This window comes from Centrocercus urophasianus, unplaced genomic scaffold, assembly GCF_019232065.1.
Source record: "Centrocercus urophasianus isolate 14NV4802_14NV808 unplaced genomic scaffold, USGS_Curo_1.0 seq_10, whole genome shotgun sequence".
In the NCBI taxonomy this organism is placed as follows: Eukaryota; Metazoa; Chordata; class Aves; order Galliformes; family Phasianidae; genus Centrocercus; species Centrocercus urophasianus.
This window is the reverse complement of record NW_024884142.1, coordinates 55,118,953-55,135,189: the sequence shown is the minus strand read 5'-3', so window position 1 is coordinate 55,135,189 and position 16,237 is coordinate 55,118,953. Positions and strand designations below refer to the sequence as shown.

The window sequence follows — 16,237 nt, the reverse complement described above, 5'->3', positions numbered from 1 at the left end:
TATATATATATATATATATATATACATATATGATCTTAATAGATAAAATATTGGTACAATTCTCAGTTCAGAAGAGTTTTTGATGTAATCAATGAAGGAAAGCTTAGTTCTTACCTTCTGTTCAAGTTTAGCTTGTACTATATCATCTGTTTTCCTTTTTAGTTTGGAAAGAATTACATTTAATTCATTTGCTATCCCCTGAATTCGCTGTTCAAACTCTTGATTCAGTGTTTTGATATGCCCAGTTTCTTTTTCTTTGGCTTGAATCTGTCAAAAATCAGAAGTTCAGCAATAGAAAACTCTCTTCCTCAAAGGAAATTGACTTTCACTTTCAAATTAACATAATTTTATTTTGTTAAAGTAAGTAGTTAATAGAACTAATCACACTTTGATCACCCCCAGATATAGCGTGTTGCAAAGTCAGGAAGTCTAAAGGGCCCTATATCTGTAACGGCAGACAGACACTTTTCAGTGGTGATCTGTGCCAAGACAGGAGGCAATGGACACAAAACGGAACACAGTTCCCTTTGAATACCAGGAAGCACTTTTGCATTTTGCAGGTGACAGCACTAGTGGGCTGGTTACCCACTAAGATTTGAAGTCTCTGTCACAGCAGATCGTCAAAAGCCATCTGGACGTGGTCCTGGACAGCCTGCTCTGGGTGTCTCTGCTTGAGCAATTGGGGTTGCAAAGATGACCATCTAAAAAAATGCACTGATTCTGTAACAATTTCATCTACTACATTTTACCTGATCTTGTACAGTTACAAGGGCCAGCCCAACTTCTGCTAAATGAAGAGAGAGTTCAGAAGGCAAAATTGTATAAAGCCCCAAGTACTTATTCTGCTGTTGTTCAGCCATTTTTTCAACAGCCTGGCGATGAGTAGTTGCTTCACAGAGGAGAGACTAATTATAGAAGAAACAATATTGTCAGGAACAACAGGAAAATAATTACGTCTGCATAAACTGTATAAGCAAAAGAAGATATTACTTGCAGCTTACAACAAAGCTAATTGCTTTCAACTTTTGTTATTATTTTTATTAGTTCATATAAATAATTGTATGTTGAGATTCCCTGGAGTCTCACTTATGATATTCTGGCCCAGTCCTCTGTTCCAGTATGTCATCTGTATATGGACAATAATCAAGTTTTCAGCACCTCCAGTAAATGGATTTTATTTAGTTGCTTTTCTTTCTCCCAAGAGCTCTAATATGGAAAATAAAGGCCATGTTCTGCCCTTCATATTCTATAGTTCTTTCATATTTTAGATTAGGACATAAAGTAGAATGAACTATATGCTAGATAGGTAAAGTTGCATAAATACAAATATTTACATGTATCTTAAATATTTTGAAAGTAACATATTACAGCCCACTTCTATGATTTTTTTTTCTATGGCTTTATTAAAATTCAATTAATATCATGTAATTGTAATTGATGGTGGTTTGAAACTGGTTAATACTCTCTACTAGATTATGAAGATGTATTAGAAACACTGTAATTTAGACATTGACAGATTTAATATACCTTCAGCTCCTGAAGTTGAGTATCCACTTCCACATCAGGGCTTAATAAATATTCTTTCGTTTCCTGGATCCAAGTCTTCACAACATTTATTTGTGCTTCAACCTCCTCACGCTCTTTCAGCTCCTGTTTCACAAGCTTTACACTATTTTTCACTTTCTGTTGCATACTTTAGAAACAGAAACAATGATCATTTGTGAAGGATTAAGGATGTTTAAACGTTTTGCTTTGTCAAAAGTACTAAATAATGAAAAGAATGAATAATATCCCTAGATCTAAAATAATAAAAAAGAGTGCAGTGTAGCAAGCCTACTTGAGCAGCAGATACATCTCTCACATTTATTCCTCAGCTCAAGCCTTTTAATAAGCAGTTTTATGTATTTTGACATCTATGTATATTTTTTTTCTGAACAAGTGTAAATGTTTATAGTATATACACCTACATCTGAGCTCACCATCACAGGGTGCCTGTACTGTCAATGGAGGAAACGGGTAATTTTAGGGCATAATTAAGAATGATTCATCACCATTCCAAAATAAACTTCTAAAATAGGCAAGAAATAAATGCTTCTTAGACTTGCCCATACTTCTCTACTAACTAGGCAGTAAGAATTAACTGCTTCAGATGTGGATACCTGTAATCTAAACCCCGAATCTCAGCTATAAAACTTCCTGGTTTACCTGGTAAATGAACACTTTAGATTTATACAAATATTCATATAATCACAGGGTATAATTTTAAAATGTGTTCTATTTGCTAAATCCCCCTGTAAAATTCAAAGGATGCCTACTTTTTGAACTGAACTGCTTTAAACAGGAGAAACAAAGCCATAAACAAATCTAAACTTAGGTTACAAAAAGTTGAAAGGTCACAGTTAAAGGTGAGATGCAATGGAAGTGTTTAAAATCAGTTATAACTCCAATGTAGTTTATGGTATTCTTACATATGTTCCCATTATTAAAGCAATGCAGGAATTACATATTCTGCAATATATATTCACAGATGGTGGAAATAAAAAATAACAGTAAAGTTGTATTTCCAAATTAATTAAAATTCATTTAAATTTTAACTTCTCTTAAATATAATAATATTTAATTATGGTAATAGAGATAATAAAAATAGTAAGTAATTCTTACTACTTAATTAATTTTAAGTTACTACTTCTCTAGTGAATCTTACTTAAAAAAATAAAAATAAAAGTAAAAAAGCCTTACTTGTGGCATCGATCTTGCATTGCTTTGACTTCTTGCATGAATGGTATTTCTTCCTGAGACAAAGGCTTTATTTCCACATCCTGAAGCATATTAAGAGCGTGTTGTTTGAGCAGACCCAAAGATGATAGCTGGTGCTCCACTTCCAGAAGGAAGCTGCTGTGGTAATCCAGGAGTTCCAGGAGCTCTGTTTTAGATGCTTTTTCTACTGAGCTTTCTGGTAAACGATCTTGTAGTTGATCAATCACTACAGTAGCTTTCTGAATCTACACAAAGAAACACAGTCTTACTACAACTGATACCAACTGGTTCTACACCTTCTGCTATATATTTAGATGCCAAAGAACATTTGTGGTATAGAGCTGATGCAACAGCCCTAAATCTTTGCCCTAATGCTGACAGCAATACCTAGGTAGCCTAATTCTTTACACTAGGTCTTCTAAAGGTCTCCTTTGTTGGGATAAGTTGCTCCTCTTATTTTTTATCATTTATTATCTTTATTGCCATATAACCTAGATCTTTAGTCCACAACAGACCCCTGTTTGGCATGAGCCATACATTTAACAGGAAGATTCTCCTCATTCCCAGAGATCTTTTAATCTGAGCATAAAATAATGGACAACAACGGATAAAAAGATTCAAGTAAGATTTTAGGGAAAAAGTGTGATTTGACCAGACCAGTGACAAGAAAAATATCAGTGACCAAACTTAAAATTAGCAGCTTCCTCCTCTTCAGGAAAACAAAAAAGGGGAAAAAAAAAAAAAAAAAAAAAAAAAAAAAGAGATTGACAATCATTTGAGGGAAGGGAAACAGAGGAAGAGACCCTGAAGAACCATCAGAAGTAAAAAGACCTGTATTTACTATATATGTACCCATATAAAAGAACGGTACAAATGTTTGATTCTAAACAGTGCAAGGCAGTGATTCTAAATCTACATCTTCCACAGTGAGGTGTATTTTATTTGGTGAACTGGGGAAAATGACTGTGATTTCTCCTCTCAGCTTTCTCAATCATAAATTTCTCAGGAATAAAATTGTCTTCATTTCACGAGACTTTGTTATAATCTGTACTGAATGCTTGTGAAGGCCAGTATAAGGAGCAAAATCCTATGTACAGTTAGAAACTGAGGATTTACAAAGACCGGAAGTTACCTTATCATTAAACCCATTCCATTCCTGTACTGCATCCTCCAAAATTTTCTCTTGTTCTTGGGCTACATTCCGGAGCCGTGTCCAGCGCTGCCAAACTGTTGTCATTGATCTACTTACAGCTGCCTTGCTGGCATCATTGCTAACTTCTTCCAGCTGTGAAACCTTTTCTTCAAGAGTTGTGATCTTTTCATGGAAAGAATTTACTACAGACACAAGAGTCTGAAAAAGCAAAAATGGATATTAAGTTTTACTTTTATTAACAACACAATTTGTAACTTTTCAGCACACTTTCAGGATGAGCGAGTTCCGTCCACTGTAGACAAAAATGATGTGCTCTGCATCGAGTGACTTGGTTAAGTTCCACTTTATTTTGCATATACCAAATATTAGCTACAATAATTCCAAGGACTTGTTCCAGAATGCAAATTTCTGGATGGAACTGAAATTTGGTGTAATCATATTTTCTATTCCTTGCTAATGCCTGAAAAGGATAGGAAACGTATTCAGAAACTTTTTTCATAACAAAACCAGTAACCTCTGCTATTAGAGTCTAAAATAAAAAAGAAACACACACAAAACAATTCTTTACATACTCTAACATTTAAGCGCTTAAGGAAAAGATCTAAAAATTCAATTTCAGGTTTTCATGGGTCAGGATCTCCAGAAAAAAACATTTGTTTTTAACTGAAGGAAAATGATTTCATATAATTTTCAGCATCTTACCTTATGTGTTTGCAATTTCTCTTTTGCTTCATGAAAAGAAGCAGCTTTAGCTACTGAGAAATCAGATAATTTTTTCTCAGCCTCATTCATCACTTCAATGACCTTTTGTCGTGCTGTCTGATACTCCTGCCACTCAGAAGCACACCTTGAACAAATGCAGTACCAAAAAGAACAATTTAATGTAAAATAAAACCATTCTTTTCCAAGAAAAGGCAAGACTACTGAGAAAGAGCACACATACAAAAGTATATGCTGTTGATTTCCAGCTTTGCCTCAGAGATAACCAAAAAACTGTAAAACTGTACTCCTAGCTTTGCATTTAATAGCCTTTGATGCACTTCTCCTCTGTGACTTTGTCTAGGTTGTATTTTAAACCCTCCCAAACTTTTGGCACCCAGAACACATTAGAATAAGTATGCTGGTTAAAAATAGTATTTCTTTGTAGCTCAAAATGTCTACTTCAATTTCATTTGCATCTCCATGGTTCTTACTCCTTGTGAATTAATATGTAACCATTCTCTATTTAGCTTCCTCATGCTTTTCCAAGCTTTTTACAACTTTATCATAATTTCCTTAGGATCACATCTCTTGTCAGTGTTAGAGGAGAAATCAGAATCCAAGAGTTCTGAATCCTAGTATCCACTTCAGTCACCAGTAACACACTTTACAAAAATCCCGTACAAACTAATCAAGTACTGGATTTTCTTTCATCATTAACATAATGAAAAAAAATCACTAACAAAATGAAAGAAAAAAAGAAAACTATACCTTTGCAACAATTCTTGCTGATTGTTGGCTTCCTGCTTTGTCCCTCTGCCCTTTTCTTCCAATGAAGCTAGATTCTGCATGAGCTGCTCTCTTGCTGTGGCATGTATAAAAGGCTCCAGCTCAGGTACCAGGCCCTGTAACTCCTTCAAATTATTACTGAACTGACTTTCTGTGCTGAAAAATTCAATATGGTTCCGTAGGTTCCCCTCAGAGTTCTCAACATCAAGACCATTTCTTGTTAAATGCAGAAACTCCTGAGCATCCTCAAGCCAGTCATTTGTTATCTGAATCACTTGGTAATATCTTTGGCAAAGGCTATATAATTTATCCAAGGTAGCCTGAAATAAAAGTGAAAATTAAATACAGTAACAGACAAAAATTCACAATACCAACAAATATATCCTAGCTCTGCTTACACTTTCTAAGCCACTCTCACAAGGGCTGAGGACTTCTGGTAGCTCTCAGCATGTCCCTCGTCACCCTGGGGTTTCTCTGATTGCAGGCCTCCCTCACATGCTGCAATTCTGCTCTGCTGCAGAAGATGCTAGCACCAGGGCTAATTGCCGTGGAGAGGTTTCCTTTCTTTTCCTTGTACTACATGTAATAGGTCTGGGAGAGAACAGATGGAAGTAGGCTTTGAGTGAGCCTGTACTTCTGTATGTAAGTATTTAGGCACATTGAGGAAATCTTACTGCTCTTTCACTCAACATTGGTAGCAAATCACAATCTAAATTGTTTAGAAAAACTAACAAGATTTCATGTAGATTACAAACATCAAGCCTCAGAGCTATATTTTTCAGCTTTGTGAGTAAGAAACTAACGACACTGAGTATACACTAACCTGTCTTATGCGTATAGCTTCTTGAACTTCGCCATCTAGTTCTGTCAGCTCAGCAAAAGTGTTTTCCAGATCAGCAGGTATCAGCTCCTTTGCTTTCATATATCTCTCTTTCTCTTTATTGCTCAGTGCATTCATCACTCTCAGGCTTGATTGCACTTCTTCCTGATGTATCTGAACCTTTCGGATTTCTTCTTGGATGCTTTGCAGTTTTAGGTCCAAACTTAGTTTTCCATTGAGTTCTGTTTTCACCCATCTCAGCCAGTCGAGTGAGCGGCAGATTTCTGTCTGGAAGTCTATGCTTTGCACAAGCCTATTCTCACAGTCCATCACTATGTCACCAATGGCAGCGTGCAAATTCTTTAGTTTATCTTGCCAAGACAGCACTTGGTGATTTGCTGTTTCACGTGCGGATGGATCAAGCTGGGGAGAAAGGGTTTCTATATGCTCAGTTATTCGCTTCAGAAGACTCCCTGAATCTTGCAAGCTGCCCACCAGAGAATGGTATATTTTCAACTTTTCTTCTATTGGGAGCATTTCTTCATTTACCTTAATTTGTTCATTTTTCACTGCCTCTAACTGTGCCTCAAGCTGTGAACACATTTTTTCATGCTCTTGACATGCTTCTATTGTGTCTTCTAACAAATTGATTTTCTGTTCTATTTGCCTCTTCAGCTTGTGATATAATGTGACAAGTTTTAACATCTCATCTGGCTGCCAAGGCTGACCGGTGCTACGAAAGGCCTCCTTCTTCTGGTTTAGTTCATCCACTGCTGCACCAAGACTCATCACTTCACCTAGGAGGTCTTTGTAGGCCTGCTGGAGTGCCAGAGCTTCTTTGGCTAAAACAGCAGCTGGAGCTTTGTCCATACTAATAAACTGATCATCTAGCTCAGTCAAGGCTTTAGTTGTCAACTCAATCAAAGAGGTATATTCTTTCCTAGCATAAATTGCTTCCTGAACTTTATAAAATTTATCTTTTGCCAGAGCACTGACAGTGTTAAATTGCTGAGGGAGAATATTAAGTTTTTCATCTAGGTAAGAATGATCCACTTCATTAAGCGATGGTAGGATTTCTTGGCCATGTCTTTGCAGAGTAAGTAGGAGATTTTCATATTCGGGAGACTGCTCAAGAATCTGTTGATACTTGGACAACTGGGTGTACAGTTCAGAGTTACTATTCATTACATTAACTTCTGGGAATGTGACGATATCAGCTTGCTTTAGCCAATGGCAAGCCTTATCCAAATCTTCTTTGAAATATTTCCTGGAAACTATATTTTTCTCCAGTTCTAACAATCTCTGGGTACACTTTTGTAAAACAGTGTCGTATATATTCTGTAGTTCTTGCAGTTTACCTAACACTTCACTCTTTTCTTGTTCTGTGGCTTCTTTCATTAAATCTCTTCCTTGAGCCCACAGCCCAGTGACTTCGTTTTGGTAGGCTTTCAGGCTAGCTTGGGCATTCTTACAAGTCCTGATCTGTTTGCTCACATCTTCTGGCAACAGACAGATGTGCTCTGGAAATGTTACCTTCTTCTCGTGTTGATGAATTTGGTTGGTAGCCTGAAAGACTGCCATGAGAAACTGTGTTTTTTCAGACAGTGCTTTATTCAGGTGCTTTCTCCTCTGGCCAACCAGATCACTGAGACAATCTACATGATGCTGTGCATCAGAAAGTGCTTTCTGCAGCTCCTGTCTTTCATTGAGCCCTAAGCTGGTCATCACCCTCTCAGCATCTTTCAGCAGTGTCTTCAGTACAAGCTGTTTGGCTTCAAGCTCACTAGAAATGGTAAGATGATCCATGAGAAGACTCTGAGCCAAATCCGGAGGTGGGCTGTGTTTAAGAGCTTCTGAGATACTAGGTTGCTGCTCTTCTGCCCACTCCATTAGTTCCTGAAGTTTGGAATGCACCAAACTAAGCTCTTCTAAGGTTGAAACAGAAATCTGAATTTTTCTTTTCACAAGTTCCTCCAGCTGAGTCCAGCGTTGCTCAAAATGACCAAATTGCTCCTTTACTAATTCTTTGTCATCAAGATTCAGATGTTCCACCATCTTCTGTTTCTGATCTTTCAAATCTTCCAGAGCAAATCTCCTCTCTTGAAGCGTTAGTGCCAATTTTTGCAAAGCATCAAGGTGCACATTTGTGCTTTCAGCATCAGATCTGTTATCAAAATGGACAAGACAGAAATTAATGATCAGATTCTATTTCAGGACAGGTTTAAAAGAGGCATGGATAAATTATGAGCACTCTACCAACTGAAATTAATATGATGCAAATACCTGCACATTTCAGATTTATTTGGAGATATCAGTTTCAAATATTGTTTAAAAAGTTTAACATTTTTTATTCTTCTCTTTCATTTGCAATATGGTCATCAGCACCTCAAGTAATAGCAGCAGTAGTAAACTCCTACAATTTTATGCACATCCTGTGTGTTTATTTTAAACATGAGTAAAAAACATCTGCAGTAATTCAGTAGAAGTAACTAAGCTTCAATGTAATAGTTAAATAAAGCACTGACAAGAAAGATAAATGAAACAATCAAAAAAAATATAAATGCCTGATGTGCCAGAAAATACTATGCCCCCAAATGGGATCTTAAAAACAAAGATGGAAGATGTACCTCCTCAAACTCTTTATTTCAATACAAGTAATTATGCTATAATTAATAAGGGGGGCTGATTTTAATTAAGCATTAGAAAATGGAATTTTTTAGCAGATCCACTTAGAGACATATTATAAACTGTTCTTTCAGCGTGTATGTACTCATTGCTACCCCTTGTTTTACCTAGCCAAGTTGTCCCACTCTTTTGTGAGCTTTTCCAAGAAAACTTCAACTACATTCATACGATCATGGTAATCTACTGTCCTCTGTAGATCTTCCTCCCTCTGTATGAGCAAACTGTGTGCTTGAAGGCAGAGATCCAGCCACTGATTGCTCAACTGTCCGATTTCCTTGTGTTCAGGTGATTCCTGTCCTTGGGTTAGCTTGCTTATCTTCTCAGTCACTGAAGTAAGAGCTGACTGCTTAGACTGCAACTTCTGACTGAATTCCTGAAAAAGATCAAAACCAATATGGTGACGCTTACTGTAAATGACACAGTGAAGTTTAAATAAAAACATTGAAATAAATAAATTTAATTTAGTACTAATTATCTGTCCAGGCAAATGTTGCACCAATGTTAACTGGAAAAAGTGCCTTCTCCTTTTCCCCTTTCTCTCCATCTTCTCATGTAAGGACAGCAAACCAGAGCAAATATCAGTGATAAAAAGAAATCACAAAGAAGTTACACTTTCCTAGCCAGGCTCCTGGCTCTCATTCCACCTACATTGTAACATACAAGATAATTGCATTCTCATGCAAATTAATTTTACCAGAAGCGTTTCTAGCTCATTTCTTTCTCTTTTTTATTAGAGACTAAAACTGGGTAAAGAGTCCATGAGTCAGTCGCCCCCACATCCATAGTTTGTTTTGTTTCTCTTTCTTTAATAGCTGTTATCGCTGTTCAAATTAACATTTGAATTAATATTGAATTAATTATTTGAATTAATTAACTCCACTAGATAAAAGAGCTCATCTACATAAACATTTTTTTTAATGAACAGAGAACTCCACGTGAAAATATAGAATATACTGACAACTAAAATTAACCAGATATTCTTTGGCATTTCTACACTGTTGGGGGTAAAGACAATCTTTTCTCAAATTCCAATTCCAAAACCTGTAACTAAACAAACACACCCAGCTTCAGCACTTTGCTGGGGTGATAAATTTTCACTGAGGGATTGTGGACTTCTGGGGAAGAGATGTTCACCCCTACCTCTTTCTTTGTGACTCCCACAAATTGATCTAGATATCTTCCTACAATAGGGTAAATACCAGGGAAAAGCACAGAATGAATCATTTCTGACACTACAGCTGGTGCCTGTCATTCATAATAAAACCAACTACAATAGTGAAGAAGTACAGACTCCTGTCTCTACACCGACTCCTGCTAGTGTAGTAGGACATAGACAACACTGAACAGAGGTATTTTATGACTTCGTTCAAATGCTTTTTTAGGACAGGATTGGTTGTTTACTTTTCACCCAATTCCTGGCACATCAGAAAAGAACACAAGAAAAATCCAATTTAAAAATGCAAAATCCAAGCGCTTAATTACTTATTCAAAAATAATTTGTTTTCTTCTTTCTTCTTGTTACTTTAATGATGTCTGAGATGCGTGCAGAATAGCCATAAAAAATCATCTGCTCTATAAATGAATGAGTGAGGATCTGAAGTCATATATCTCACAACTAACAGTAAATTAATATGGCTTTCTATCACGTCTCTTCTCCAGTGCTTTTCAGAGTCCAGCAAAATTGGTGATATTCTAGATTGCTTTTGAAATGGATCTAGCTAAATTATAACTGGAATCAAAAAACTCAGTAAGCACAAGTTGCAGATCTTATCTTCAGATGCATTACAATCAGCAACTAGCCCATTAAAATTGAAGGTAAATCAAAACAGTAGTCTGCAAACTGTATGCTGTTTAAGAAAAAAATAAAACACAACGAAAAAAAAAAAACAGAAACACTATAGTATTATGTTTTGCTCTCTATATCAAACTGTAGCACCAATAAGGGAATTCTCTTTCTTCTTTCTTCTGTGCTCTTGCTTAGAACATACCACCAATTATATGCAATATGCTCATTGCAATTAAATAAACTACGAGGTGAACTTCTACCTTACGTTCTGATCTTATCTTAAAACCTCCTTACCTTAATTTGGAGTACCATATTCTGGGCAACACTTAGTTCCAACTCTGCTCGTCTCCTTTTCAAATTCTGTAGCTGTTGATCTGCATCCTGGAAATACATCCAGAGTTCAGCCTTCATTTGTTTTATCTCTTCCCAACCTTGAGCCAAATACTGTGAATGCATTATCTGTTGCTCAATCTAGCAGAAAAGGAAAAAAACAAAACAAAAAAAGAACAGTAGGATTGCTTTAATGCAGATATTTTTGGAGACCGGAGGATGAATAACCGTCTTTCTTCAAGGACAATACTCTACTCACAGCAAATTCCTTTACTAGATTCTGAGGAGGCTAATATTATCCACAAGGAGACTCAACCTTCAAAAGTCATAAAAATCAGTCCTATGCAAGGAAAGCTGTGAGAAAAATGACCCTTGAACAAAGCAAATATACTTATGTGTGTGTTTTCAGTATTCTAAGTCTTTTGTTAAAGCTTAAAATGTGTAAATTACTAATTTGTTATAGTCAATTGCATGCCAAGACTACCAACAGACTGTACTCTGTATGCCTTTACAACAATAAAAAAAAAAAAAAAAACCAAAAAACTTAAACACTTTACTGTGTTTCATCCAGTTACTTTGCTTGTATGCCTTTTATAAAATGCCAATAAGAACAATGCCTATTAGACTTGAGCCCATTAATCATCTTACACCAATAGTCACAAATCTTCTTTTACTGCGAACACACGTAGGAAGTCTTGAAGATTTAGACATTCAACCAGTTTAATAAATATCAGTACTGCCACGCCTGTGATTTCTTAAATGTTTTCCACTGCAATATACATAAAAGAAGAATTGTATTCTTGTTTATTTTTTGCTATTCAATATTTGGACAGTCTTGTTGTCAATGGACTACTTGGATTTGAACAGTTTTCTTTTCTGGTATGGAATGCTGTTACTGTATGTATTAGATTTTTACTCTGGATATAAGTCGTTTCAGATGATTTGTGTGTGTGCGTGTGTGTGTGTATGAAATAATTTTTCATACATTAAAAAGAGAAATTCTAAAGATATCATTTTCTAACATCATATGTTTATGATTTTGTTTTAAAACAAAGCATTAAGGTACTCTGAAATTTAAAACCGAGGAGCACTTCTGTAAATTCATAAGTTCTGGATAAAATACATAGGTCTGAACTATCATAAAAATTATTATAGCAAACGTATTAGTATATCCTAACAAAAAAAGCACCAGACTACTGCTGAACAAATAATAACATTAAAATATATATAACAAGAGAACAACAAACTGAATTTTCTTTTGTGAAGCAGTTTGGATGAGGTTTTCTTCAACACGTTATTAATGTGCCTTCAGGACAACACCTTGTAATGCTGCTTAGTGTGTTTTGTTAATACTTTGTTCTTTTTCTTTATATTACTACCAGGATAGCATTGTCAATTTAATTAAAAAATAATAATAATTTAAAAAGAGAGAGTAACAAAGCCGTTTCTAAATGAAGTACTGGAGCTGAAAGTAAGAATGCCCTTCTTTAGACTATTACCCAATATGACCTTTTAAAAGAGGACAGATCAAAGCAGTTAAAGCTCTAAATAAGATTAAAAGCTGTTTCTTGTGATTATCTTGTACCATTTGTTTTGTTTGTTGAATATCTGTTGCTGTACTCTTCACTGTGGCATCTGACAGATCACACATGGAGCACAAAAGATCCAAATATGTATTTGCCTGCTCCTGCAGAGCCCGGAAATGTTTCACCTGAAGGAAGACAATCCCCAAATATACTCAGACTGTGGAATAAAACATACTTTATTAAAATCATGTGTTTTAGTGTTTGTAATTTATCTCATTACTTCCAAGAAATGAAATGTAGACTTGCATATTTAACTAGAAAATGTAAAAAATGCAGAAAAATGTAACTCTAAAAATCTTGATAATCATCATCCACCCAGCAAAGCATTCAGTGACATATACATTATTTAGCTTATGTAACTATAAATTTTTGATTGATACATATAAAGTTTCAACAAGATGACTTACATTCCCAAGATGAACGGGAAGCAGAACTTGATCTGATTTATAAATTGTCATGTTGCCTCTATCTATTAAATTCTCCAGCATCTTCCTCATGGAGGATCCAACCCAGTGGCACACCATGCTTTCTCCACATCCTCTGAATCTTTTCCAACCTCCCCAACTTCTATCACTCACAAGATTTGATAACATTATACTGTTGAGGATTCTTCCTCTTGACATTGTCCACAGAAGATCATCTCTCCATATGAAGAGTATCTTCATCCCACATGAAAATGGCAGTATCAGTGCCTGACAAGTTGGGCTACAGCAACTAGAGACCAGGGAGAAAGGTGTTTGACCACCTAACCCAGTAGTGGCTTTTTGCGGACAAGTTACATAACAGCAATGTGCTCTTGTAGCAACCCTGAATTACTGCACTAGCAATAAAGCAAGAGAGCAGGCTGATGGAAGGGACTACTCTATATTTACACTTATCAGGTTGTGCCTGGTGCGCTGGGTTCAGTTCCCCTCTTTCTTCACAGAAGAAACATTGGCAAACTGGCACAAGTTCAGCTAAGGGCTGGGGTATATGAGGCTGCAGGACATGGCATTTGAACAAGACTGACAGAAATTAATTTTTCCAACTTAAAAAAGAAAAAGAGAAGTTAGTTACTGTCTCCCAGTAACTTAAGGAGTTGGACAGGTGGGAATAGTATCAAAAAGACAGTAAAATTCTTCCTAAAGGTGAGCAGATAAAGGAGGAAAGGACAATTAAAATCTGCAGTATTTCAACTATCTCATGGTTTCAAGCCACATGGTGGAAGAGAAAGCATCCAATTTCAGCACTTTTCATATCCAACCAGTTTAATTCGAAAACAACGTACAAGTCTGATTGTTACTAAAAATAATCAAGAAATAAAGAAGCCTTTCTTAGTGACTAATGTGAGCTTCTAGCAGTTCGATACTCCAACTGGAAACTTGTTTTGGTTGCCTGATAACAGACTCTATGTCCACGGAACTATGAAACCAGATCTCATATAGAAATATTAGTAGGCAAACAGAATGGAAAGCAAACAAGCGGAAGAGATAATATGTCTGCTAAACACAGCCACAGATTATCTGAGCCTGGTTATCTAATTAAAAGGCTATTTTCAAATAATGTATTTCTAAGCATTAAGGAGAGCTAACAAAAACTCTGTGATTCTTCACCTAAGGTTATTTTCCCCTCAAGATATTTCTTTTGGATATGCAAATAAACAATCAAGACAAAGAGATCTCTGAGGAGGCTAGAGATAGTTTCTATTAATATAGAGCTCTTACCCGAAATCACCTCAATTAGGTTAACAGCATTTTCAACTGCTGAACTTTTACCTGTTTAACTGCATCTGCTAGGCTGAAAGGTGTCCAGGTACTTGGCTTTAGCTCTGACTGTACTGTAGACAGCCAAGTCTGGCACTGTTGTAGGGTATCTTGATGATTGACATGCTTCTGGAGTTCATGTTCCAAACTTTGGTACACCTAAAGTAAACATTTTGAAAGTTCATTACATTTTCAAACATCACTATTGGCTCCCTACCCACACCTTGCTAACTGCAGGAGAAAAAAAAATAAAAAAATGGGAAGAACGGTTAAGATTGTAAAAAATTTGGCTCTTGTATATAGAAATACCAGGAGATGAATGCTCATCGTGAGCACCTTGCTAATTCATGGATAAAATGGACAGCATTTAAGACATGGCTTCTGAAAAGAAAAAAGAGAGATGAAAATGAAGAGCATTTTCTCAAATTTGTTCTTCATTTTTGCCATTGATCTATTACAAGGTTTTATCTATCTCTACAATTCTTTCTATTAAGTTTTTTTTTTCCTCTTTTTTTTTTTTTCTTTTTATTTCTTTCTCTCTCTTTCTCTGTTTCTGTTATTTGAAACTATGCTAGTCTGATCTCCTAATTGGATTAACAGATTAACAAAATGACCTAACTAGCCCTTCTTAACCGAATATTCTGGTTTTACTAGGAGACAGTATTTCTTAGTACAAAATTAAGAACAGTTATTTATGTATCAGTGTAATTTTCTCCCTAGCTTTGAAATTAGGAATACCTCTATTTTTCTTGGCTATGACTGCTCAGAAGCTACTGTAATCTGAATATAGTGACTTTGCAGAGATACTAAATTGGAACTTAAATTGGAACTTCTGGCTATTATACAGGTAGTTACGTTGGCTCCAAGGCAACATTTAGATCACAAGGAATTCATCTATAGCACAATAATGATAAAAGGCTATATTAGTAATTTATAGGCTTGTTTTAAAACAGTTGAATTTTTACCTCTTAACAATCTGCAAGTAATTACAGAAATAATAACATTTGTTATTAAACTGTATTTAAAACAATTTTGAAAGATTTACCCTTTGGGCTGTGCTACATATGGCAGAATAGCTATCCCTTGTTCCTTGAAGATGGCTTTGTATATTCTGCTTAAATTTCGCTTGAAGATGTTCTGTGCATTGACTGATCAAATAATCACCTTTACTCTTAAGTTTGTTCAAACAGTCTTCAAATCCTGCAATTTCTTCCATGATAGCCTAAGAAATAGATAAAATACTTTTCAAGAGATATTTCAAACTTGAAATATGTTCTACATCACAGCTTTTTAATGAGCTTATTAAAAGTTAATCGTTCTTTTCTGAAACGGTCTTTCTCTTCAGCTTTGGAAAGAAGTTTTCAGTCAATGCATATTGCAACAGTTGAGCTATTTGAATTTCAACATAAAAAATATTGCCAACAGTCTGTATGTAGGTATTCTAAAGAAATATCAGTAACACTGTTGAGTATATAAGCATTATATGCTTATGTCCCAAAACAGAGTATTCTGGTGATAATAAAACAAATGAAAATTTATTTTATTATCACCAGATCTCTACCAACTTCTCGTGTTCTGGTACTGAGGACTAAATCTGATACTGAATCATGTCATATTCAATAAACTCTTTCACAGTAAAAAGGCCCTTTGATCCAATTTGGTGGACACAGACTTTTATTCAAAGAGATTATTAAAGGAATAATAAGCTAATTACTATGAGTCAAAAGGTTTCAACATATGCCATTGGAATCTCGGTTTCAAAATGCGTGTATGAAGAGAGGGAGAGGATTTAATAACAATAGCAATACTTTGAATAAAATCAGCGGATTAAATGCTATGATCTAATAGAAGGAAAAAAAAAAAAAAAAAAAAAAAAAAAAAAAAAAAAAA

At 35.5% G+C, this 16,237-nt stretch overlaps 1 protein-coding gene across 1 annotated transcript in view; it reads right to left on the bottom strand.

Moving 5' to 3' along the window:
- SYNE1 (spectrin repeat containing nuclear envelope protein 1) overlaps positions 1–16,237 on the bottom strand; it is a 274,529-nt gene that overhangs the window by 110,924 nt on the left and 147,368 nt on the right. Inside the window, exons 70-82 of the mRNA XM_042812608.1 lie at positions 15,393–15,569; positions 14,360–14,506; positions 12,605–12,730; positions 10,984–11,160; positions 9,011–9,276; positions 6,222–8,382; positions 5,381–5,718; positions 4,613–4,757; positions 3,890–4,108; positions 2,740–3,002; positions 1,528–1,693; positions 750–905; positions 115–267 (exon numbers count right to left, since the gene is read on the bottom strand). Coding sequence (XP_042668542.1) covers positions 115–267; positions 750–905; positions 1,528–1,693; positions 2,740–3,002; positions 3,890–4,108; positions 4,613–4,757; positions 5,381–5,718; positions 6,222–8,382; positions 9,011–9,276; positions 10,984–11,160; positions 12,605–12,730; positions 14,360–14,506; positions 15,393–15,569 — 4,494 coding nt within the window. The remainder of the gene's footprint in view (positions 1–114; positions 268–749; positions 906–1,527; positions 1,694–2,739; positions 3,003–3,889; positions 4,109–4,612; positions 4,758–5,380; positions 5,719–6,221; positions 8,383–9,010; positions 9,277–10,983; positions 11,161–12,604; positions 12,731–14,359; positions 14,507–15,392; positions 15,570–16,237) is intronic.